Source organism: Exophiala bonariae (assembly GCF_035927105.1).
Source record: "Exophiala bonariae strain CCFEE 5792 chromosome Unknown scaffold_22, whole genome shotgun sequence".
Classification (NCBI taxonomy): domain Eukaryota; kingdom Fungi; phylum Ascomycota; class Eurotiomycetes; order Chaetothyriales; family Herpotrichiellaceae; genus Exophiala; species Exophiala bonariae.
In genome coordinates, this window is record NW_027042497.1 from 5,930 (window position 1) to 30,106 (window position 24,177).

The window sequence follows — 24,177 nt, forward strand, 5'->3', positions numbered from 1 at the left end:
CGATCTGTTTTGCGACGTGCGAGAGATCAGTGTTCTTTCTCTTTGCGGCTGATCTGGAGAGCTTAGACCTGTAACCATCTTAATGTTGACAATTAGCAGTTTAGAAGTGGAAATGAGACCATGATCCTAGTCCGTAATGTAGTTCGATTGAATCAATGAAGCTTCTTTGTCTGATGGCAGGCAGTGGGGGGATGATGAAACATTGAAGCAAAACCTTCTGAACCAACGCCCAACATTCTCCGAGCCGTTTAGCATGTACTAGCACAATACCACCCTAGCAGATGGATTCTTGGTGCGTGGCCTGACCCATGGTTGCTGAAGCAAATTTGAGATGTGCCCAAGACACGTATCGCTCTCCTTGCTAGTTACTTTTGGGTAGCCCGGGGCATAACAATCACATGTATAGGGGCTCAACCGCAACTCTCCTGCCGAGCTGATCATGAAGGATCGGCTTCTACCGCGCTTTTCTCACTCAAATGCCTCTGTGTTCCCATTGACGGGTCTGATCGGGTGTGTTCCGACGCTGCCGGATCTGCATATAGGTAGTATGACATGTCAGCAAAACTATTAAGTACTTTCTGCTGATTCGATTGAAGTCCAGGTAGTCGCTGAAGAATCTGAGCTCACTGCGCAAGAGCTTGCGAAACACCAAGATGGTGAATTCTGCTGGGCTTATAGACGGTGTTTCGAAAGTATTAACAACCGATGGCCCTAGTGGCGATGGGTACAAAGTCATAGAACAACCTTTGGGCACTCGGCGGCCTTTACGTATCGTCGCGGTCGGCGCTGGAGCAAGTGGATTGAACTTAGCCCGCCACGTTGAGTTGCATATGGAAAACGTCGAGCTGATCATATATGAAAAGAACGAAGACGTCGGAGGTACATGGTTTGAAAACAGGTGCGTTCAGCTAGGCTGACATCGCTGTGAAGTTATAGTACTGAACAATACTGGATGTGTAGATACCCGGGATGTGCATGCGATATTCCTTCGCACAATTACCAATTCGCGTGGGAGCCGAACCCAGACTGGACCAGCTTGTCTGCATGAACATTTGCCAATTAATAGGATATTGCTAAATCTAGTGCAGCTATTCTCCGTGGTCAGAGATACTACAATATTTCAGAGACATCGCCAAGAAATACGAACTGTATAGGTTTATACAGTTCAAACAGCAGGTCACCTCAGCGACCTGGTCTGAGGATGAGGGAATATGGTCCCTAACGATCAATAGCCTCGAAACACAAGAAGAGACGTCCGATTGGTGTCATATTCTAGTCAACGCTACGGGTGTATTAAAGTAAGAAAGGAAAAATATTTTCGTGATATAGGAGGATACACTGACACCAGGCAGTAACTGGAAGTGGCCCGACGTCCCGGGCCTGCACTCGTTCAAGGGTACTCTCATGCACAGTGCTGCCTGGGACGAGAACTACGATGTCACGGGGAAGAAGGTAGCTGTGCTGGGCTGTGGATCATCTGGAGTTCAGATTGTCCCAACAATTCAACCGCGTAGGTATAGTCGTAAGAATCGGAGGGGTGGAGGGCTTACTTGTATTAGACGTCAAGCTTTTGACTACCTTTATTAGAACTCCTACATGGATCACGGCGGGGTTTGCTCAAAACCACGCCGGGCCAGGCGGGGCGAACTTTGATTGTGAGTGTTGAGACAAAGGGACATCGAGGTCACACGGTGCACTAACATCATGTTTTCAGTCTCGCGTGAGCAGAAGGACGAGTTCCGACGAAACCCCCGAAAGTACCTAGACTACAGGAAACAGATCGAAGGAGAGCTCAATACCAGGTTTAGATTTGTAAGAACCGCAAGGATACTGCGCCTAGGATTTCACACAATTGCTGACACCTTGGTATTCCAGGTCATTACCGAGAGCGAAGAACAAAAAGAGGCCAAGCAGTATTCGATCAATGACATGAAGGCCAAGATCAAAAACGAAAGCCTGAGCAAGCACCTTATTCCCGAATTCGCAGTGGGTTGTCGACGACCTACGCCGGGAAATGGATATCTCGAGGCTCTGTCCAAGGAAAACGTCCGGGTCGTGACAGACCCTATCACGGAGATCGTGCCACAAGGCATCAAGACTTCCACAAATGAGGTGATCGAGATCGACACATTCATTTGTGCCACCGGATTCGACATCTCTTTTACTCCACGCTTCAAAACCACAGGCCGCAATAACATCATCCTCTCAGAACAATGGAACGGTAGGCCAGAGGCATATCTGTCTCTTGGCGTGGAGAATTTCCCCAATTATTTCAGTAGGTAATTTCTACGCACCCATGGAGCAAGTCTTTGCGTGGGCTGTGTATGTTATGCATTTACGTCAAACGCTCTAAACCAATTGGTACTGAAACACTATCTGACTCGCAGCTTGTTTCCAGTGTATCTAGGGCCCAACTGTCCGATAGGACACGGCTCCGTACTTCCAATCATCGAACATGCCACCAAATACTTCATTAACCTTTTCAAGAAGATCCAGACGCAAAACATCAAGGCGGTGGTGCCTAAGTCGGCTGCGGTGCGAGACTTCTATGAGCAGACAGATAAGTTTATGGAACGAACTGCATGGACAACGCCCTGTCGAAGCTGGTTTAAGAATGGAAAGGTTGACGGTCCGATTATTGCCTTGCACCCAGGAAGCAGGATTCACTGGTTCCACATGCTTGAGGAGATCAGATACGAGGACTGGGAGTATACGTATCTCACACGCAATCGGTTCCAGTATCTCGGAAATGGGTTTTCGACGCATGAGGCGCCTGGCTTGGACACGACTTTCTACTTTGACCACCCGGAGAGTGGCTACAAGGATTACTGACGTACGTGATTAGTGCATGGATGGCCGGAAATCCGTGGAGAATGCAATCTAGCTTTTGACCGGATCGACAATGAGAACGATGGAAGCAGTTGCTTGGTCCTCGTTGCTGTAGCGGGCATCCCGACGAACTGATGGCCCTAGCCCAACCAGGCTTGTCGTGGGGGAAGTGCCTGGGCAGCCTTGCGACAAAGGATGCGTCTGGGGAACATGATCTGCTTTTAATGACCTGGGTTTAGGGGCTACGCTTCTGAACCCTCCGTAAGTTATATAGCCCTGATAGGTTACTTTGGGTCTTGGAATCTGATGTGTCCTCCAATTCAGTCACAGTTTCCTTAAGTGGAGTTACCTGATCACCGCACCGCGCGGTACACTCTATTTCTTGTAGTAGATAACTGCAACTGTTGATGCCCATCGATAGTCAATATTACAGCTATCGACATTGGGTGCTACATGGATGATTATTGGAGTTGGCTCGAAATTAGTTATATTGGCTTGAAAAAATCGATGATTATACGATGAGTAGGCTCCACTGCATATCCAAAATTTCCGGCTTGAGGTTTGTCGAACCCTGGCATACGCTTTCCACCCGAGTCAGGATCTAGCGTATCGGCCTCTTGTAGGATGGACCCCCGCGTCGCACTACGACGAGTTACAAGACGACGATGCCGCTTTTTCTAAAATGAATCTGCAACCCTGTCTACTGATGCACAGAAAAGTACGATTTGGGGATGAAGGCATTGGCTGCTGTGGCACGACTATGGTACTGTAAGTATGCGGGCGGAATTACCGTCGCCCAGCAACCCGTCGGACTATGACGCGGGATTCTATACTCGGAGATGCCGAAACTAGGGCTCCAGTTAATGATTACCTGCTGAATATAAAGACAATCGTTTTTGCTCCAAGCCGTTCTAGATTGAGTGGGTATCTCAATATTAACTACTGTTACCGTTCAATAGAATGTCTACCACAGCCACCACGGAAAGTCTTCCTGTGAAGTCGGTCGGGAGTAAGGGGAGCAAATCAGTGGAGGGGGGAGTAGTGCACTATGTTCGACCAGGCGATGTCCCTGTGACCAGTCCACATCTCGTTCACCTCCCCCATATATCGGAATTTCGCGACCCTTGCCGAATTGAACTTCACGATTTGCGTCCTATTCGATCGATCGAAGAGTACCCTAGGAATGAGGTGAAACTCGGGGAGCTTGCCGTTCGAGGCTTCCTAGGAGTTCATTGCCCGTCCGCCTTGAACGCAGCGCCATACTTTGGTGCCCACTGGCGAGATCAGAAACTTATAGATCGCGTCTATGTCCCAGAGGCAGTTGACATGATTAAGAAGGTCACTGGAGCAAAACAAGCGTTCGTGGAAATGGTGGTGCTTCGTGCGGCCGCGAGAGAGGAGGTGACGAATCCAGAACCATACGGCGCTCCTGAGGGTGATCTTCCCTATTATGATGGCTTTCAGCCAAACTGCAAGGGTGTTTCCCCAGAACCGAGGGTCCATGTCGACCTTGCGCCGGCAGGGGCAAGAAATCATATACGTCATGTTCACCCCAAGATGAGTGACGCGGTGGCTCCTATTATTGCAGCAGAAGATAGGCTTAAAGCCTTGGGTTTATCAGTTCAAGAAAACTATCACGCTCCTGGTAGCAAAAATCCACGCTGGGCAGTCTATTCTCTCTGGCGTCCGGTTAAGAGAGTCCCTAGAGATCCGCTGGCTGTAGCCGACTCTACCACTCTCATTCCGACAGACTACGTCCCAGCGAACGTCAACATGGGCACGTATGATCAACATTGCTATACTGCGACCTTCTCGCCGCGCCATAAGTGGTATTGGCTTCCAGAGCAAGAGCCAGATGAGGTGTTGATTATAACATTATTTGATAGTCTGATGGACAAGCAGCAGCCGATTCCGGGGGGAGGGGCGTTGCATACAAGCGTAGACCTCGAAGGCACGGAAAATGTCACAGAGAAGAGGCAGAGCACAGAATTAAGAGTTTTGGTGATTTGGGATTGAAAAGATATCGGTAGACTGCCCTTCGATATATGATGGTTTCTTGAAGACTATGTGCCTAAGCCGGGTCACTTGAAAGGTCGCTAAGGGCAGCGCCTGCATCTAGCTAGGGTTGAGTATGAGGGAGGCTATACTTGACTTCCTGGATAGTCCAAAATCTCAGTTACCATTTTAAAGCATAAACGATCACTACCCTGAATAATCGATTTCGTTGATAATTCTACACACACATTAAGATAGCTGAACTGTCAGGTCTCTTCGTTGGCTTGGCCCACCTCACATTCCCACTCCATCTACGCGCCTCGGTTCATGACACCAGCTGCCGTTCATGCCAGTTCTCATTAGAATATACAAATTGTTGCCACGCTATTATGGCCAAGCTTGACCTCGGTGTCCCATGCTCGAGGTACAGGATAACCGTGCATAAGGTGCCTTTTGCTGGTGCCATGTCACCATGAGTATCCCTCAGGCCGTGTCTTCTGATATACATATGTTGTTCAGTGCATGATTCAACACAATGGAACGCCAGCACTGTTTTACAGCACTTCTAATAGTGTAACTATTGTTGGTTTCGCAAACTTCTCGGTAACCTCCTACATCGAGGAAACAACACCATACAGGGAACGCCCAAACCCCAGTGGTATGCTAGGTCCAAGGCATCTTCAAGAGTGCGTCTTCACTACAGATGAAAGTGCTGGTGAGGGTAAATTTTCCTTCATCACGCGTCATTGTGTACTCTACCCATTACTACCGGTAAGCTATTGATCCTACCCAGGTGAGATTGGTTAATCCGTGACGTTGGACAACTCTTCTCAGTCTTCAGTACAAGCAGAGAAATGCATCGGGCGAATCACAAGGAGTATAATCACTCAGCTTGATTAGACTTGATTGCATTGAAGCTCCATACAGTTTCTCAAAACCTGTCACTCTCTATGGTAATGATGAGCGATAATAGTGGATGTTATATATATATTGATGATGGGGGATTGTGGAACTATTAGCGTAGATCGTCTTTACATCCACTATAAGCTCCTTCGCCGGCAACATAACAGCGTATGCTCTGATCCAGTCAACCGTTTCATTGTCCCGCCCGTGTATGGTGGCCTGTTGCATCACAACGTCGCCCGCATTGATCTTTGACCGTGAATTGTCGTCAAGGATCATGGTAGGTGTTCCATAGTGATGATAACATAGTCGAGGGACACCGTACGGTGGACGGAGCCGTTGAGGTGTGGAGGAAAGTCGACAGTTTGAATGGTGGTCCCGTATTTGATCATAGGGATGGGCACTGTGCCTCGGTCACCACTCTCATCAACTTTAGTAGGGACATCTTCGGTACTCCACAAGATGATTGGTGTTTGAAATGGTCCTTCGGTTCTTCATCAATGCCAATCCATCACCTTAGCGTAGGAGTTATGAGTTATTAATGACTCGACAGACTGGGGCCGGTGCTGTTGGAGCCATAACGAATAGTGTACATGTGACTTAGCAACTTAAATGAGGTGAAGTGACTTTTTCATATAGTGATGAGTGCTTTGATCAGTTGTGAAGTCTGTGCTGGACAAAGTGCTCTTATTCATAACGCGTAAGTCTTTACCCATGAGTGACGCACCTCGCACATGAAAATCTGAAAAGCTTCTACGTTCGGACGGGTAACACACCAAACGCGGAGAGTAGTCGGAAGAATCCGATCCGTCATTAATACTGGGAGGAACCCGACGGACGAACAGTGTGCAATGAACCCGATGAACAGTCTTGCCCATACGAAACTGACGGACTTACGGGCGGAACGACGGGAGTACGGAACGACAGAAGGACAGAAAGGGTGATATTAAAGTAGAGAACTTGAAGTGCACTTCTAAACCGGTCATTGTCTAGTCGTTTGAGCAGTGGCAGTCATTCACTTACTTTTGTTCACTTTTTAGACGCAAATGGCACTTTCACTCGATTTCCTTGAGGAGTATCGGAAGTTAGAGGGAAACATTAATTCTGCAGAGGAAACATGGTATCTAGCTGCGGTAAGTTCCAGAAGCCCCAGGGTTTAGTACTTATCTCACCCTCGAGTAGGTAGTCGCACTCGGCGCAGCAGGCGCTGGCGACCGTGTACCTGAGCTGTACCAAAAGGCCATCGCAGGCCTACCTATAGAGAAAGAGTTGCTTGTGCAGAGGAGGATTAAAGAAGCCCTCCTGAAGGCGAGCGTAGTTATTGGTGTCCCGAAGACAATTCAGGCACTGGGCCCATTGTACAAATCTTTCAAGAAAGGGGTTGTTGATCTTTACTCGCCTAGGTAACGTATAATATCTCGACATGGCGGTATATACTAACGATCGTTCAGGACTGAGTCATTGGGGGATACTGAAGCACAGAGGCGCCGTGAAGAAAAAGCGATAGCACACTTCGATGCGCTGTGTACGCCAGCGATAGCCAACACAATACGGCAGACAATGCAAAACGATCACCCAGATCTCTGTAGGCACCCCCACCAAACTTGACAGGCGATTGTCTTACGAGACTGAAATATAGATTTAATCACTCAAAAATGGGGTTATGAGTATTGGGTTGCCGAGGATGCCATCCTTTCGTCGACAGAGTCCGAGGTCTGTTTGGCGTCAGCAATCACATGCATGAACTCGCCGAATCAAGCAATGTGGCACGTGCGTGGGATCGTTCGCCTGGGAGGTACAAAGGAGCTTGCGGAGTTTACACAGAAGCTTGCACTTGACATTGCCAAAAGGACTGATACAAAAGTAGGAAACGTCGTGATGGTAAAAGACATTGAGTGGTGACGGAACACTTCCCGATTGTATTTACCCACAACAAAGTGCTAGATGCAGCGAGAGGCTGTTGGAGAACGCTTCATCATTGCTTAGATTGGTATTCAACACTGATACAATGTGTTTTGAGTAAATCGAGCCTAGCTTAACTAGTTTCACGCGCTCTGGACATGCGGGTCGACCGTGTTGAAAATTTCGTAGGCTGAACCAACAACATTGTCTAACTCAGACCAGTTAGCGCCAATATCAAAAGACGCCATACCATAAATCGCCTGGCTGTTGGCCCAATCCCTTTGAGCTACAAGATGTCAGTCTTCTTTTTTGTCACATACCCACAATCCGGGCGGGCAACCTGATCTTACTAAGACAGTCAGAGACTTCCAGGATTCGTCGTAAGAGCTCCGTCACACGTGGAACTGCCGGATGCCCGAAAGCAAGCTTGGACAGCGCTTGGGTGGCCAGACTGATGCAGCCTTTCAGTTCTGGCGTTGATATCGGATGCTGCAGTTGCCCTTTTCGATCTTGCACTTGTAGTACCAGGTGGGCAAAGCAAGCCAAGACAGCGTTGAAGACTTTTAAGGATGTTAGCAAATGGACTCTGTCCAGTTTAGGACAAGAAAAAAAACATGACTTGCCATATCCGGATGACGTCCACCACATTCCAGGGACGATTTTATCATGGTTGAGCGAGCTAGCGAGTGATGTCATCGCAGTATATGTGACAGCCGATATTTGCAGACTGGGCTGGCATAATATGGTGAGATCCTCTATCTCTTCTGTTTGCATCAAGTCCTGCGCCTGGGCTTGACGCCATAGGAAATACAGCAAAATGGGTTGATGAATGAGACTGCGTATCTTTTGATAGTGGAGGCTTAGCATTTTCACTAGGTTGATCGAGATGTCTGTGTCGCAGGATGTGTTTTCAATTTTGTCGGCGCCATCGATGCGGAAAGGAGCTGGGATGTTAGCCCGCCAGCTGTCAAGTGCTTGCTCGTGGTCAGCAATCCTAGACATGATCTTGAACACTTGAGATCTATTTTGGGGGTACTCCTGCCAATACAAAGCATTCAGCACATCGTAGAGAATCTCGTAGAGCTCACTGCACGTGATCAGCTAAATTCCAAAAATGGCACATATCTCTATAGCTCACCTGAAATGGACGAAGAAACGGAAACACGTGGTGTCTCTAGTGCCGTCAGAGGGTACTCCAGGAGAAGAAATCTCACAGCGCTTGTCGTTAGTCCAGAAACTGATTGGCTCCTCCATTCTAGGAACTAGAGTTGGCCGGCCAAACTCCATGCTAAGCATCCTGCAGATCGTAATCAATATTAACGAGATATCTTGCAATATATTGTAGACTAACCTGTCGAGAATGACACATGTATACCATGTTCGTTTGCGGCACTCCTGCTCTGGAAGATCGAGACCAGACAGGGATTTCACAGTGTGTAGGCCCATTCGGAAAGCGGCCTGAACGGCGAGTCCATGTGTGGCCCAGGAGTTGGCACAGTTTTCGGTGATTTGTAGGTATTGGGTCATTAATAGCAACGTCTGAACTGAGAGCGCGGAATATTGGTCAGATGAAAGCGGCGACTGACGCTTTGTTACCGCTTACCAAGTTCGAGTTCCACAGGTTGACCTGCTGCCTGCGTACACAAGTCCCTAGCACGCCGGTAGAACTTCTTGGCTAGCCATACTCTTCGCCCCACAGGATCCACTGTCTCGATGCTCGTTATGGCACCTATTGCAAGCGTGATATTTAACAGGGCCAGAAGAGAAGCTTTTGGATCCTGCGAGCCCTCATAAATCTTTTTGATGCGGGTCTGAACAAAGGACTCTTCGTCCATGAATGGAGTGATCCAGCCGTAGCCACGAAAGAATTGTCTCAAGAGTAAGACTATGCTCGGCCATTTTGGTAAGATATGTACGTCACCTTCGCTTGATGAGTCTAGTTCTTTCGATAGTTCAGAACAGACTCTAGTCTCGTTGCAGAACATCGAGGACGGTGGAAAGAATTCGGGTTTGATACATCCTAGGTGGCCTTCGATGTGGCTGTCCGTTTGGCTCGGGTCTAATGTTGCATTGAGAGATTTGAGGATGTTGCGGAAGAATGCAATGTGAGATGACGGGCCTGTTTCAAAGGTCTGGTCAGCTCGAGGCCAGGACGATAGAGCGCTGAAATGGGGCATCTTCACCGTAAAAAGCTGCTTTGTCGTCTCTAGGCTCATCCTCCAGGTGTAGTTGCAAGTCGTTGAAGATCTTTGCGTTGCCCTATTGGAGTTCTTCAAAAATGAGATGGTGGGGAGAAGCCGTCGGAGAGCTTTCCTTTCGCCGCGCGGGTTGGGTCTGGAGGGACTCAATCATTTGTTCCATGACCCTGACGCGTTGTTCGAGTGTAACAGTACTGATAGGAATGCTCAGATGTGGCCTGGCCGGAATTTGCAAGTGACTTGCCTTTTTACAGGTTATTCTGGCTCGAAAGCAGGTTGGCGATATTCACATAACGAATTGCTCTCCAAGCACCGAAAGCAAGTAGGTCGTGCACCATCGCACTGCACATATCTTGATCAGTTAGGCTGCAAAGATAAGGGAAAAATGCGACGTAAGTGGCAGCACACCTTGTTCTTTCGCGTTCGGCATCGGTGGCAGGCAAGTGCTGTTCGGTAGTTTTGCAAAGGCTTAACGCTCTGTGAAGTTTTGGCCAGACCTTCTAGTGACCGTTTCATTTCTGCGAGTGATTGGATAGACGTCGAAAACTCCTTGACAACTCGAATATGAGATTCCAGGTCGAAAGCTGTAGGACAGGGGGAGTGAGCAAGAGAGTATCGCCAGCTAAGTCGGCCTAACGGATTGATGTCCTATCACCCCGCACTGCGATGATGGTGGGGTAAAAACCTTCCTCCAAGACCCTGCAACCCTTTTCTCCCAATCATGGGGACCAGTGTAAGCCAAAATCCAAAGAGGCGCGTGCGATGACTCATCCTTGAATTGCTCCAGCTGGTTGTCCATCCTGGCCTAGGCAGATTCTCATAGGTACTCACGCGGGACGTAGACTTCTATTGTCCTGTGAGCAGTCTCCTCGCCCTCCAGCTGAGAAAGTGGCAACCAAGACCCGCCCCACCGCGTCGGAAAACCCGATGCGTAACGACAATCCAATCGCCTTTCAACACTGGACCGTCCACTTTCCTTGTCGCGATCTAAACGCCAGCCAGGCTTTTAGCCCACGGGACCTCACAACTCCGTTGCTCGGTTTAGCTCGCTGACGGGCGGCTAGGACTGCCCACCCTACTGACCACTACGGGGCAGTGGAAGAGCTCGTCTCCTCCAGCGTGCCAAGGTTTCAAAAGTGTCCCAGAATCTGGCTCTAGTGGGCGAGCCCCGCAGGGCTTTGGAAGCGCACCACGGCACAAGATCTCCCTTGACCCTGTTAGAGCGAGTCTACTCTCCATGAGCGTGAAGTGCCTCGCGGTGTTCGAGACAATTTCGAGGCCTTTCCAGTAGTTCTTTAAGCGTATTCTTCGTTTGTAGAAGAATAGGGGCTATCCGAGCAACCACTGGGGAACCCTAAGACCCCAACTACTGGGCTCGGCGTGGGCCTAATTCAGTCGGAATACCAGTCCCATAGCACTTGAGTAGTCCATGGCAGTATTAGAACCTAGAAAAGCTGTTGAGGTATGAGTGTGGCTGCACGTGCCCGGAAATAATTCAAAGTCGACGAGAAACCCTCACAACGGCAAATGACAGCTTGTATTCCGAGGAGACCCGATATTGCGGCGCTTGAAATGCACCAGTGCTACTATGGTTGGTTGCAGGAACAATTTTCTTATCCTCAATAGGAGTAGTGATGATTTATAAGCACTCAAAAGGTTTTAATGATACTACTGTATAAGCTCCACGATTAAGTACCTTGGGTCCATCAGCGCCTTGGGAACAGCTGAGTCCAAGCAGGTACCTTTCCTATAAGTTAAGCCTTATGTGGAAAACCTCCAATGGAGGCATAGACAAAAAGCGTTTCCACGTTACCTTTCAATGACTTGTTCACCAGAGTATAACCCCTAGATTTCAAGCTCAATTGACGTGATAGGAAACTCTATCTAGAAGGAGTCCAGTAGTTAAAAACCTAAGTCACACAGGTGAAGCCCATAATTCTACTAACTAGGGAGGGACTACACACCTAAATCGAGATCTTGTCTTAGAAACAATAATATCTTTCGAAGTCTCGTTTTTTCAGTCAATAACGTCGTAGCGTCTTTTTGTGCACGCCCCTATATATACCTCCAGAAACTAGTTGTCGTAATGACCCTATATGTGTGAGTAAATTCCAGCGAGTTCAATACATTAGCGCACGCCTCCACAATAGCGTTTCTAATATCGCAGGCGACGGTTGGTTGCATTTCCAAATCTGGTTCTTTGTCAGGCTAAAAGCCATTTAATCCCCTCGATGAGGTCTGCTGTGTTCTTCTTGGCCGCGCTAAGCGCTGGAAAGTACCCAAATGCGTATGGGACACTAGGGTAAACGTCGAGTCGCACTGGGACACTGTAGGGAAGGTTAATCTGTCAGCCGTAGGAAGGACGCATGGCTATATAGGGAAGCGAAAGTGCTTACCCTAAACTGCGTAACTTTTCCGCGTACGCTAGTCCCTCGTCTCTTAAAGGGTCGAGGCCGGCGATCTGTATGTACGTCGGCGGTAGACTCTCGAAGGTATCTGCCAGCAGCGGCGAAACCCTCCAGTCTTTCTTGTCCGGTGGATTATAGTAGCCCCAGAACAGCTCCATCGACCTCTTGGACAGCAAAGGCGCGTCCTTATTTTCTTCCATACTATAAAGGTTTAAATCGTCTAGGTAGCATTCGTAGTGACACGTAACGGGGATCCGGAGGATTTGACCTTTAAGCCGTACCTAGTCTCTTCGAGCTTGGAGGACGACTGCTGCGGCCTGGAAATCGGACAAGAGATACAAAGTTATATGCCGTGTCAGAGGGAGTGGGATTTTTTGTTTGTTACCTAATTTCCTCCAGCACTACTTCCAGCAACAATAATTGAATCCTTATCGACCCGTAATTCAGCCGAGTTTCGCCTCATCTAAACATAACACGTAAGCGTAAATGCGTCGTGCAGAACGACTAAGAGGCTTCACATACCCATTGGAGAGCATCGCAAGCGTCAGTAAAGCCAAACGGAAATGGGTACTTGGGAGCCCTGCAGCCTTGTAAGAGTCTCACCATATACGGCGAAGCGCCGGAAGTACAGTCGGTAGTCCACGCTAATGACCATAACCTAGTTTTGTTGGCAAATCCAACGACACGTTGCGTCTTCGCCATCAAGATCTCCCAAAGTCCAACCTCCCCCGTGTATGCTAAAGTAAGATGTCAGCAATATCCGGCGCCTTAGTAAAAAGATGTGCTTACTAGAGCAAACCTAGCTACATTTCCGTAGAACTAGCTGGTGTATAGATGCGGCATCCGATAGTAGCACCATCTCTAGTGTCAATTTCAATATCTTTAATCACAAGTCCTTTTACAATTGCGGCAATCTGAGCGGAGGAGCTTTTTTTGAGGTCTACCATGATTGCTCGCATCCGTTCTAGCGACCCAACCAACACTAGGACATCGGCAAAATGGTCGCGATAGTACTTTTGAGAGTTTTAATTCAGCAGCTTGTATTGAGTAGGATTGAACGCCACTAGGATTTGATATACAGCTGCCCATTCCACCGATGGCTACGACAGATATGCATGTGGCGACTTAGAAGTCCTAGCCATATGATCCAGGCTAATTGCCTAAGAATAGCTTGATATGGAAGGGAAGGGCTCTAAGGCGGAACGTGCAGCGGGCTGCTGTATCGCTGAGATATCAAGCACGAGTCCGTAATGTAGATGTACGTGAGTGGGTTGCTAAAAATTTCGAGTTGAGAGTCGGATTTGGCTTTCATCAATCTTTATGTCGATAGTGGGCCTCTTGCTAATCGGGTTGTCCTCCCGTCGTGAGCAGAGAATCCGAACTTAGTCATCCTGAACCTACGATTATTAGTCGGCAGTATAATAATTTCATCCCAAGATCTGCGTAATTAACCTCCAAGGACCAGTCATCTCGAACATTCGCGCCGTTCGATGATACGAAATACACCCTAACCCTTCCAGCAATAATAACTGTATTAAGAAACATGGTCTTCCCCGAGCGCTCTTTACCCGGAAATTCATAGCGGCCGGGTTCCATCCACGTTAACTATACCTCTACAGGGGTAGGGCTTATGTTCGCGACTTCTAGCCGTTGATCCGTAATACCTACCTACTCCTATTATCAATAGTAATGGAAACTAAGATAATTCATATAAGGCGATACTATAGTCTTTATCCTTTAAGGTAATCCTTCTCTCTAGCTCTACCCTTCTATACTACTAAGATTAGTTCCGATAGTAACTACTACTTAAAACTTATTAAGTAGTCTAAAGATTATAATATATATTAAGTTTCCTATCGAAAAGATCTTAATATTTTATTATAGATTTTAATAGTCTAGTAAAAAGGAAAATTATCTTATCTTCGCTTATTTTATCTTATCTAAGTAAATATCTTATTTAATTAAGATTAAGAATAATATCTACTTAAAACTTAATTTAATTTAAATTTTATAAAATTAAGGTAGAGTCTTAAATTCTAAATTTTAATATTATTATAATTTCTACTTAGTTATATTAATTTCTTATATTCTCTATAAAAGAAGTTCTTACTTTACTTAACTATTTTTTACTTTACTATAAAGTAATAAATAAATTAATAAAGTAATAATTAATTAAGCAAAGCTACTCTTTAATTCTTATATTATTAATATAATAATTAAATTTATAGAAACGTCTAAAAGGTTTAACTATTAGCTTCGCTAATAAGACTAAAGAATTATAATAGGCTCTAATAAGGCTAAAAGAATTACGTATATAGTAAAGTAGCCTAATTTATAATAACCTTAAGCGCTCTAATAGGAAACTATATCGAGATATTTACTAGCGAGATACTAAATATATTTAAGAATAAGCTTTAACTTGAAATTATTAATAGTATATTAATTCGCTCGCGATTTAACTATATTTAGCTTCTTCTTAAAGTGTAAGAACGTATAAGATCCTACGAGTACGGAACGATAGCCTAGCCTTTAACCTTATAGACGTACTTATAAACTTTATTGGTTTATTACTTGAATTGATGCTACGGAAGCACAATACACGATTAGGGAATAGCAGCTTAGTTGTGGTGGCGATCTACTATGGTCGACTAAAGTGCCTTTTTGCATGCCAATAGCGCTTTCTATCGTTCTATCCCTTCTAGGATCTCGGAATCGGGAATGGTGCCCAGGTCCATACCCAATTCCTATCCGTTCACCACTAGCTTCTAGACAGGTAGCATAATGGCATAGGCTCGGACCCATTCAGTCTCCAACTCGTTGTCCCAGCCGTGTATAGTGGCATTCTGCACCACAAAATCGCCCGCATTGAGCTTAGTCCGGGAGCCGTCATCCAAGACTATAGTTAGGGTGCCCGCGGTGACAATGACGTAGTCCAAAGATATGGTGCGATGAACATGGCCCTTGTAGCCGGGGGGGAATTCGACTACTCGAACGATGCTGCCATTGTTGGTGAAAGGCACGTGGATTTTGGCCCGGTCGCCGAGTTCATCGACCTTGGCTAGCGAGCTATCGGTGTGCTAGACGACGACAAGGGGCTAGAATGGGCCTAGTTCGGTGATATCGATAGCTACGCACGCTTGGCGGTCGTCATTGTGCCCGATAACGACCCGGCGAACGGGGGTTTAAACAAGGGCTAGTGCTATAATTCTAGAGAAGGCGTTTAAGTGGGGTGGAAGGAGGCTTTCGAGATGCAATTTACTAAAGAAAAAATCTCGTGAAGTTTGGTTCGGAACGTTCGCTCTAAATGAAAAAACCCGATCTATCTACTAGACCTAGGCCTCTTATAAATGAAGCGGGCGTAGAGAGGATGGTCTTAACTTTTGTGATATAGATATACACGAGTCGAGTCTATTCCGAGCCGGTGCCGTATCCGGATGATGTGGGGACCGGCATTGGGAGTAATGAAAAGAGTTCGTGCCGCGAGAAAAACAGCAGCATTTAACACAGAACGCTTCTACGCAGAAGCCGATGCAGGTAACGGCCATGAAGAAGCCGATCTGCATTGATCGCATTCGCAGACAAGAGCTGGGCGGGCCTCAGGGCGGATGACCCGCCTCAATCGACTATAGATACAGGAATGACCAGAGACGCATCTCTAGGACGGCCATCATCGATGCATTACAGGAAGACCAATATCTAATTAGCTCACTTGGACGCATTGACGCAGATAGCTCTCTCACTAGATTTTCTGGAGGGATACCGCAAGGGCGACGACACAGCAATTCGCTATAAGCGACATAGTACCTTGCTAAGGTGAGTGTTATGCACCATTCATCTATCAACATGGCTTACAAGTAAAGCTGGCTGTTGTCTTGGCTACGCCTAGCGCCGGGGATCGTCTGTCCGACCTTTACCAGATGGCCAACGCCAGACTAGTCCTGAATGCCTAGTGACAACAGCGACCACGATGTACAAAAGTACTAGGGACAGCCTTCAGGAGCTGACGCAGAGTGCTGAGCGATGTTGGAGACAGGTATTCTGCGCGCTAAACGTGGCGTAGACGGTCTCGATTCCTTGCATTTTGGCCATCTATTTCTCGATTGACATGTTGACCTCTTTCCGTTCTATTCTATCCTGCCATTCTCACCTGATTGTCTTTTCCTCTTTGCCTTCACTTACTACCTAACGGTAAGTTTGGCTTGATCGTCTTTTAGATCGCAACTAACTCAATGCCGTGAAGGCTTCTCAATATGGTGGAGCTGCAGCTGCAACTGACAGTGCAGCGACGGCAACGGCAACAGGGTCGGGAGCGACTGCAAGCATGACAGGTTCTAGAGGTGCTTCCGCAACCAAAAGTGTGACGCATACAGCCGCAACAGCAAACTCGACTCCCAGTGCTACTTCAGGTAACGGTGCCAGTGCTAGCGTGAGCTTCTCGCTCAAAGTACAAATCACAAATCTATATAACACCACCATGGGCAACGCGGATGGTCTCTTTAAGAATCCAAGTTTGAATTTAAGGACCATCTGCGATGTAGAAACGGGGCAAGGATCTCATGGACACCTACAGTTGCGGTTAGATACCTGCATGATGTACGCTTCCAAGCGGCTCTACTCGCTACCGTCCCACGTAGCACTAAACAACCATATACCCCGTATAGCCCTGTCAGCCTAGCGAAAGACTGTTATCTCACCATCACCCGGAAGCTTAATCCTAGATAGCGAGAACTCGTGTCTCTGTGCTTTCACTAGAGTCAAAATTCTTCAAACCGTCCAAATCCACACTGGTGTGTAGCGTGTCGCCCCCTAATGACGGCTCCTCGTGTGCCTTGAGGTTGTCGAACAAGCAGATGACAAGGACCTCGCCGGGATCTTGGTTGGAAATCCAATGCCATTTTGGCCTAGCGCCCACTACGCCGCTCACATATCTTGATCATATGTCGGGAACCTCGCACGAGTCGGGACATAGACTTTTGCGGTGGGCGTGGCGGCGTCACTCAGTGCAAGAGGGTCTCGTTGAACCCGCCTAATAGGGTGCTAGATCGAGTAGCGAGCCCAGTGTAGGTTCTTACTACTAGGCCTATGATAGTGCTCCTACACGAATAGCCTAGAGGGCTTTAGCTTCTCTTCCGCGTCAATAATAGGGATCACGAATTCACGCATCGACGGGTTAAAGTATCGGACGTGGAGGCTAGTGCCTAACGAAGCATAGTCGACGTGGACCTTGGGCTCAGGGAGGAAAGCGGCGGCGCTGGTTCTTGTAAACCCGTCTAATCTAGGGAAAGCGACTGGGCCTTTTTCTTAAGCAGCCTATTCCTTTTCCCCATCGATAGTAGGTTGGGGGGCGGTGGGGAGTGCAACCGCCTCCGCGACGGCGACCTTGGCCCCAGTGATCTGCTTGACCATAGCCTCAGCCTCAGGGGATGTAAATCTGCTCCACTAGGTCGACGATACTAACACTCTAACGAGTGCGAGGCCAAAGTCGACTTAGATGGATATCGGAGAACGGTGAACCCGTGGTCAACAATGTTAAGCAGACCGTCTTTACGATTGCGGACGTCGTCGATAGACGGGAGTGGACGGGAGTGGACGGGAGTAGACGGGAGTGGACGGAAGTCATAGAGTTTAAGGGTTTACAGATCGGAAAACTCGGACAGCAGTGGCAGCTGGATAAGTATCAGGTTGTCTCTAAGAGCGAGACCATTAAGATCGTATCGCACTCTGCCGTACTAGAACTTTCCCTCCTATCCCTCGGGCTTCATAGTGGCGATCGTGGTCAAAGGAAATTTATTCGACTAGCTAGTATTTAGACTTAGGAGTTGTCCTAAAAAGTCATTAGTATCCTTAAGTGGCCTTGTATGTTCTGTTTGCGCGACTCGAGCATTAGTCTACTCCTATACAAAGTCTATCAAATATTGTACACTCCCTCTACGAGGCAAGAAAGATATTAGGTACGTGAGACTTGAATGCCATTCCGAGTACACGCCTATAAAGGTAGAGTAGGATAGGAAGTTTTAGAGCGCGTCAAGATATCCCTACGGGTCGTAGCCTTGCTACATCAGCCCAAACAGCTTTTCCAGCTACTTCCAGTCAATATTGAGGGAACCCTGTAGAGAGCTAAGAGGATTGTACCGTTATGAGACCAATAATGTCGAAGGCAAAGAATTGGAGCCACTATTGGAGATTAATGACCCGTCCGGATGTTGAAAGATCAATGAGACACTTGATCATTTCTGTAGTGCAAATCCCAACAGAGTGCTCCATCTTCAGTAGACTTGTCATGGAGTATAGGTGGGCAACTTTCTTTCGGTTCGAGGCATGACGTTTCGTATCAGGGTCGGTAAAAGATCATGGATTTTCGAATTAGGGGCTTCAGAAGCTCGATATTATGGAGACTGACCTCGACGAGTTAGCCGCTACATCGACGCTTTCGTAGCTCTGCCTACCTTAACGAAATCCGTGCCATAGCCGTAAATTACGCGGATCGCATCAACGTCGTTTAAACTCTACTCGTTCGGAGCGATACGCACGATTTTCCCCTCAGTATATCAGAACCAATGTTATCTTTAAGAATCGCCTAAACTCTAAATTGCTATGGTACCATAAGTTTTGTGAAGGTTAATATTCGTCTGTTGCCAGTTCCCTCTCCAGATGTTTACAAAATACCACAAGCGCGTGGATCTAGCCCAAAATGGGCCGGGAACGGCTCGTAAGGGAGATATAATAGCAAAGAAAAGTGGAGAGACAATCAAAAGAACCAGTAAGCTCAGATATATTGCTAGTATAGCCATCAAGATGAATGCGAAGGTTGGCTGGTCAAGTCCTCGTTATCTGTGGGCAGTTACTAAGACAAGGCACTCCGTAGAAATAAACAATATACGAAAACGTCGAAACAATGTTAATAAGTGCCGAGTCTAAACATATTCTTCTCTAATACTATTCAGAAATTCGAGCTAAAAGTAGGATGATCTATGTTCGAAGACGGCTAACCTACCCGTCGAACATCGGGTTTCTCGAGCCGGTGGAATCAGTCATGACAATGATGCTGTAATAGTGGTAGATATCTCTATACCCTTATCTACTTAGAGTCTAGTTATGTTGTATTACAAGGTTCAAAAACTATTATAATATTTGATGAAAGCCTTATGGGCCCAGTCCGCGTCCTTAGAGATTTTGAGGAAGTTTCTAGCACTGCTTTCAGTGTATGTAAACCCCCTACAATTTGAAAGGGTAGGTAGATAAAGAACAAATAGATCCCTACACAACCGTAATTCACAACATGTTACGATAAGCACTATTTCATTCCAATTGTGTCGTACTAGGGGGATTTTAGCGGAATGATAAGATCCGTTCACCACTCTATTTTATGCATTCACATGGACTAACTACTGTTACCGCAAAGGTCCTGGAGTAATCAATCTACGGAGAGAAGGAAAGAACCTGGCTCGCTTTTGGCAGCGGTTAGATTTCCCGATTCCGTCTGTGCTGATGATGACTCCAGACTAGTGAGCTCTTTACATGTGGCTGCTACTATAAGTTATTGCCCTTATGATGATTTCGCAGAGACGAGAGATATTTTCCGGGCCTTCGGTATCGGAAGTTTGGCTCTAGCGTGTCGGTATCCTCGCGTGTATACTCCAGTATCGGAGAATCGGCATGAGAGAACCCGTCTGGTAGTCGGAACGAGGCAGGCAATGGACAGTTACGATTTTGTCATGAAGGCTTTCGATCTCCTTCACTCTTAGAGTGGGCGGCTTCGATGAGCCGAGACTTGAAGAAATCCTAAGCTCTTCATGACCAAGCTCTTCGTGGCATAAATACATTTGGAAGGCTTACTACATCTACAGATAGCCAACAAAGAATACTTTTATGAATGAGCTAGTAATCGATCGATAATTACTTCGATAACACCACAGGTTAGATATGCGTATGGAGAAGAGGGAATCTAGAGAGACCAATCTTGATTGTTGGCGAAGGGGCCGATGTCACTTACCTTCGCGAAGGATGCAGGTCCGGTGTTAAGACTGTGCCAAATCTTCGTAAAGTGTATATGGAGGTCCTGACAGTAGCACCTGACTTAGGAGTCAAGATCGATGGCCAAGGTTGCAGACTTCTCTCATTAGCTTCGGCCAGGCTGATATCCATTTTGCGCATTTCTTTGACGCCGGCAGCCACAAATTGAAGACGGCTCGAAAGCGGCTTCTCATGCCGCAAATGTGGCACTTCCGACTTTGCTGCATTTCTTTCCAGTAAGGCACCCGTAGCCTCGGGTATATCGATACTCAAGTCTACTTCGTCCTCCGACCCGTCATTTATACTAGGGGGGCAAGTCGAGACTTGTTAAACAGATGCTTGCTTCTCATCTAGACTGGCGAGGCTTACGCAATACAATAGCCCTTCTTAGCTAACAGCAGGGCAAATATGCGGATTTCTGTTCGAAGCATCGGCTTTCCCATACTACCAGCAATTGAGACGACCTAGAATCTCGGCGATCCCTTCCGCGGCCCGCAATGAACGACTTTATCGTCCCTAATCGATGTCTCATCCAAACGGGATAGCACGAGGCAAATCACTTTCGAGGCAAGCCCAATAGCTCAAGCAAAGTTCAGATTCCGAGATATGGGGGCCAACCCTTGCTGTGGATCCGGAGGATCGCGTGCCATGCCTTAGGACTCTGTCACTCGTCTTGGGATACATAAGGCTAGGCCTAGGGCTCTCGACTGCGCTCCTCTTCTTCAGCAATACAAGCTAGCCAAAAATCTTCTGATCATCTATTTCGCCCCGTGGAATAGCTCCAGTAACAGACATCGCAATGGACACAATGGAGATCCATGAAAAGCACGATTCTCTAGAGAACGTACCTACTCATGTCGACTACTCCGGCCACCACAGAGATGCGAACGGCAACCTAGTCTATAATGAGGCCGACGAGAAGCCTGAGCTATTATTCAAGACCTATGTGGCTTTGGCCTCGATGGTCCTGCTAAACACGATTTAGCTGTATGCGCTCCAGGGACCGCCAGCATTTGTAGGTACACAAGAAATCCCCGAGCCATTGCTATGAATGTGTTAATATCTGTGTTTGGCAGCTCGACAACATCGGCGCCAGCTTGGGGGCCTCGACAATGCAGACTTGGATCCCTAATGCGTTGCTTCTTGTTCAAGCTGTCCTCGCACCGACTCTCTACTCCGCATCCGACCTCTTCCAGACTCGAAAGATTCTGTTGATTGGTGGTTGTATTTTCTCCTTCATCGGTGCAGCTATAATACCAACAGCTAACGATATCAACCGCGTTATCGCCGGACAGGCACTGATTGGGGTTGGATTCTCGACTAGCCCAATATCATACTGCATCCCGAGTGAAATTCTTCCCCGGAAATGGAGACCATGTGAGTGGAAGCTATAGTACGTCATCGAAAGGGACGCTCACTGACGTCGACAGTGGCATAAAGTCTAATTAACATCGGCGTAGTAGTTGGTGCAACAGCGTCCCTCGCCATTACGGGCGCTTTCATCCTACGAGATACCAAAGACGGATGGCGAAACTTCTACGTACGCACTTGCCGTCATTCTCCCACTAGCGCTCTCAGCTCACAAGTAAACAGTGGATTCAGATAAGCTTATGGGGACTCGTCGCTGTCGCCATATTCGTGGGCTACCGCCCTTCCAAGCGACACAGTCGATTGGACCAGTTGTCCTGCCGGCAAAAGATTGCTGAGATCGACCTCATTGGGAGCGGATTGCTGACCACCGGCCTCGCCTTGTTACTCAGCGGCATGACCCTTGGGGGCGATCTCTATGCCTGGACCAATTCGAGAGTTATTTGCACCATCGTGGTGGGTAGAGTCATTTTGGTAGCCTTCGGCCTCTACGAGACATATATCATCAAGACAGGAATTCTGCCTCATTCGCTTTTCAGGAGTGACACGCCTAAAGCTGGCCGGAATGCCACGATTTGCATTCTACTCATAGCCGTCGAAGGCTTCGTGTCCTTTGCATATTTCATCTTCTTCCCAGCCTTGTAAGTCGTCGCTCGGATTTGCGCAATTGCGAGATTGAGCTGACTACTGCTGAATGCAGGACGGCCACGTTGTTCGAGACCAGGCCTATGCTCATTGTCGCACGCCTAGAGGCATTTTGGGGCGGTATAATCATCTCCAGTAGCATATCTGGCCTACTCAGCTCCAGGATGAGAAGTATACGAGAACCACTGGCAGTAGGACTCTTACTCTTCACTGCTGGCAATATCGGCTTGGCCACAGTGCAACCGGACGACTCGGTCAGTTCAGTCGCCTTTGCCGCTCTCACAGGTCTCGGCTGCGGTGTGATGTTAGTCCTCGTCGTTGCTGGTATTCAGCTCTCTGTCCCGCATAAGCTCATTGCCACTTCGACGGCAGTGATCGTCTCAGTGCGAGCCGTTTTCGCCGTGGTCGCCACCGCAGTATTTGCGGCTGCGTTTCGAAGCCGACTTACCGGGAAACTCCCAGCGTACGTTGCTCAAGTAGCACTATAGGGGGGTCTTTCGGCCCAGTCTCTACCAGATTTTATTACAGCGTTACTCGCCAATAACGCAGCGGCACTAGCAACTATTACTGGGGTGACACCACAAATCATCACAGCAGCTGTGGCCGCTTCTAAACAGGCATTTGCGGACTCGATAAGGGTTGTCTTCATTATCGCTGCACCAGTAGGTTTTCTAGGTTTAATAGTATGCTTCTTTTTGGGGGACATGCGGCATACTATGACCTATCGCGTGGACGCTCCAGTGGAGTTGCTACATGCGAAGCATACTCATGCGGAATATCGGGAAACCACTACGTAGTTGGACCTCGAAAGGATAGTCGGTTTACTTAACCTTCTAAATAGATAGAGAATTAAGGTAAACCTTAATATAGGTATAGATAGGGGTTAGAAGGTGTATTCTAACTAAAGAGCGATACTATATAAAGACTTCCGTACTCTATATAAGTACTATAACCTATTATACTTATTGTTAGGAACGAACCTATATAGATAGGTAGAGTACGACGATTAGAGTAGTTTAATGGGTTATAGATTATTTCTTAACGTGCGTCTTAACTAAGACATAAAGTATAGAGAGGAGAGAAGCTCCTTTTATATAGTGAGCGTACAGTAAGCCTTTGTCATGAACGTCGATTTAGACAACCCCCAAACTAGACAAACAAGCCAAGACCCGAGAACCTATCTCGAGTAGAAGGCTTATCGCACGCTCACCGCATGAGAGGAGCTTCCCCCCTCTCTATACTTCGAGTCTTAGTTAAGACGCACGTTAAGAAATAATCTATAACCTATTGAACTACTCTAATCGTCGTACTCTACCTATCCATATAGGTCCGTTCCTAATAAAGTATAACGAGCTTATTCGAACACTATAATAATATAATAATAAGTATTATACCCCGTAAAGTCTCTACCTAATAAACAATCCTATACTATAATCTAATAACGTAGGTAGACACCGAACGGCGCAGGACACCGAACGGCGCACTTTTCGCCCCCACTCCTACTTCAAACTTTGGTTGTACAATAGGAACTTTGATTTATTATCTAAACTACTTAGAGCTATATACATTTAACATTTCTTCATCCTGCTAGTACGTACGGGAGTTGTGGCCAGGCTTATAGCAGGTACCACATCGCCGTTGAGTTGCCGGTCCAACTTCCGTACGGACCCCCTTTACTCGCGTTTCTTGCTTTATCTGCACTTCTATATCATTTAAATCAATTATTTCCTATGCATCTTGTATAGTAAGCGATCCTTCTTGACGAATTCGGGTCTTCTTCTCTCTGCGACGTTTACTAAGCGTACAATTAGCCTCTTTAAGATCTCGGATCCGATCCTTTAGTAAGACTATTTAATGCATAATTATCGTCGTACTCTTAACCATTTAATCTATTGCCTTATAAATAGCCGTTGGAG

General features: G+C 47.1%; 5 protein-coding genes across 5 annotated transcripts; 3 read left to right on the top strand and 2 right to left on the bottom strand.

Annotated features, from left to right (window-relative positions):
• Positions 1-653: 653 nt before the first annotated feature.
• Positions 654-2,832, top strand: LTR84_005817 (uncharacterized protein; the record flags this gene model as incomplete). Its single annotated transcript, XM_064849381.1, has 8 exons — positions 654-898; positions 961-1,038; positions 1,089-1,298; positions 1,353-1,514; positions 1,588-1,655; positions 1,715-1,812; positions 1,876-2,275; positions 2,399-2,832. The coding sequence occupies 8 exons, from the start codon at positions 654-656 to the stop codon at positions 2,830-2,832; spliced, it is 1,695 nt and encodes a 564-aa protein (XP_064703605.1).
• Positions 2,833-3,789: 957 nt separating this feature from the next.
• LTR84_005818 (uncharacterized protein) lies at positions 3,790-4,845 on the top strand (the record flags this gene model as incomplete). The annotated part of the gene is made up of 1 exon (XM_064849382.1): positions 3,790-4,845. The coding sequence occupies one exon, from the start codon at positions 3,790-3,792 to the stop codon at positions 4,843-4,845; it is 1,056 nt and encodes a 351-aa protein (XP_064703606.1).
• Positions 4,846-7,772: 2,927 nt separating this feature from the next.
• On the bottom strand, positions 7,773-9,806 carry LTR84_005819 (uncharacterized protein; the record flags this gene model as incomplete). Its single annotated transcript, XM_064849383.1, has 6 exons — positions 7,773-7,915; positions 7,980-8,189; positions 8,244-8,716; positions 8,768-8,926; positions 8,981-9,173; positions 9,233-9,806. 6 exons carry the CDS (start codon positions 9,804-9,806, stop codon positions 7,773-7,775), a joined length of 1,752 nt encoding a protein of 583 aa, XP_064703607.1.
• Positions 9,807-12,030: 2,224 nt separating this feature from the next.
• Positions 12,031-12,435, bottom strand: LTR84_005820 (uncharacterized protein; the record flags this gene model as incomplete). The annotated part of the gene is made up of 2 exons (XM_064849384.1): positions 12,031-12,154; positions 12,224-12,435. 2 exons carry the CDS (start codon positions 12,433-12,435, stop codon positions 12,031-12,033), a joined length of 336 nt encoding a protein of 111 aa, XP_064703608.1.
• Positions 12,436-21,360: 8,925 nt separating this feature from the next.
• Positions 21,361-22,749, top strand: LTR84_005821 (uncharacterized protein; the record flags this gene model as incomplete). The annotated part of the gene is made up of 4 exons (XM_064849385.1): positions 21,361-21,625; positions 21,709-21,788; positions 21,842-22,257; positions 22,317-22,749. The coding sequence occupies 4 exons, from the start codon at positions 21,361-21,363 to the stop codon at positions 22,747-22,749; spliced, it is 1,194 nt and encodes a 397-aa protein (XP_064703609.1).
• Between the last annotated feature and the right edge of the window lie 1,428 nt (positions 22,750-24,177).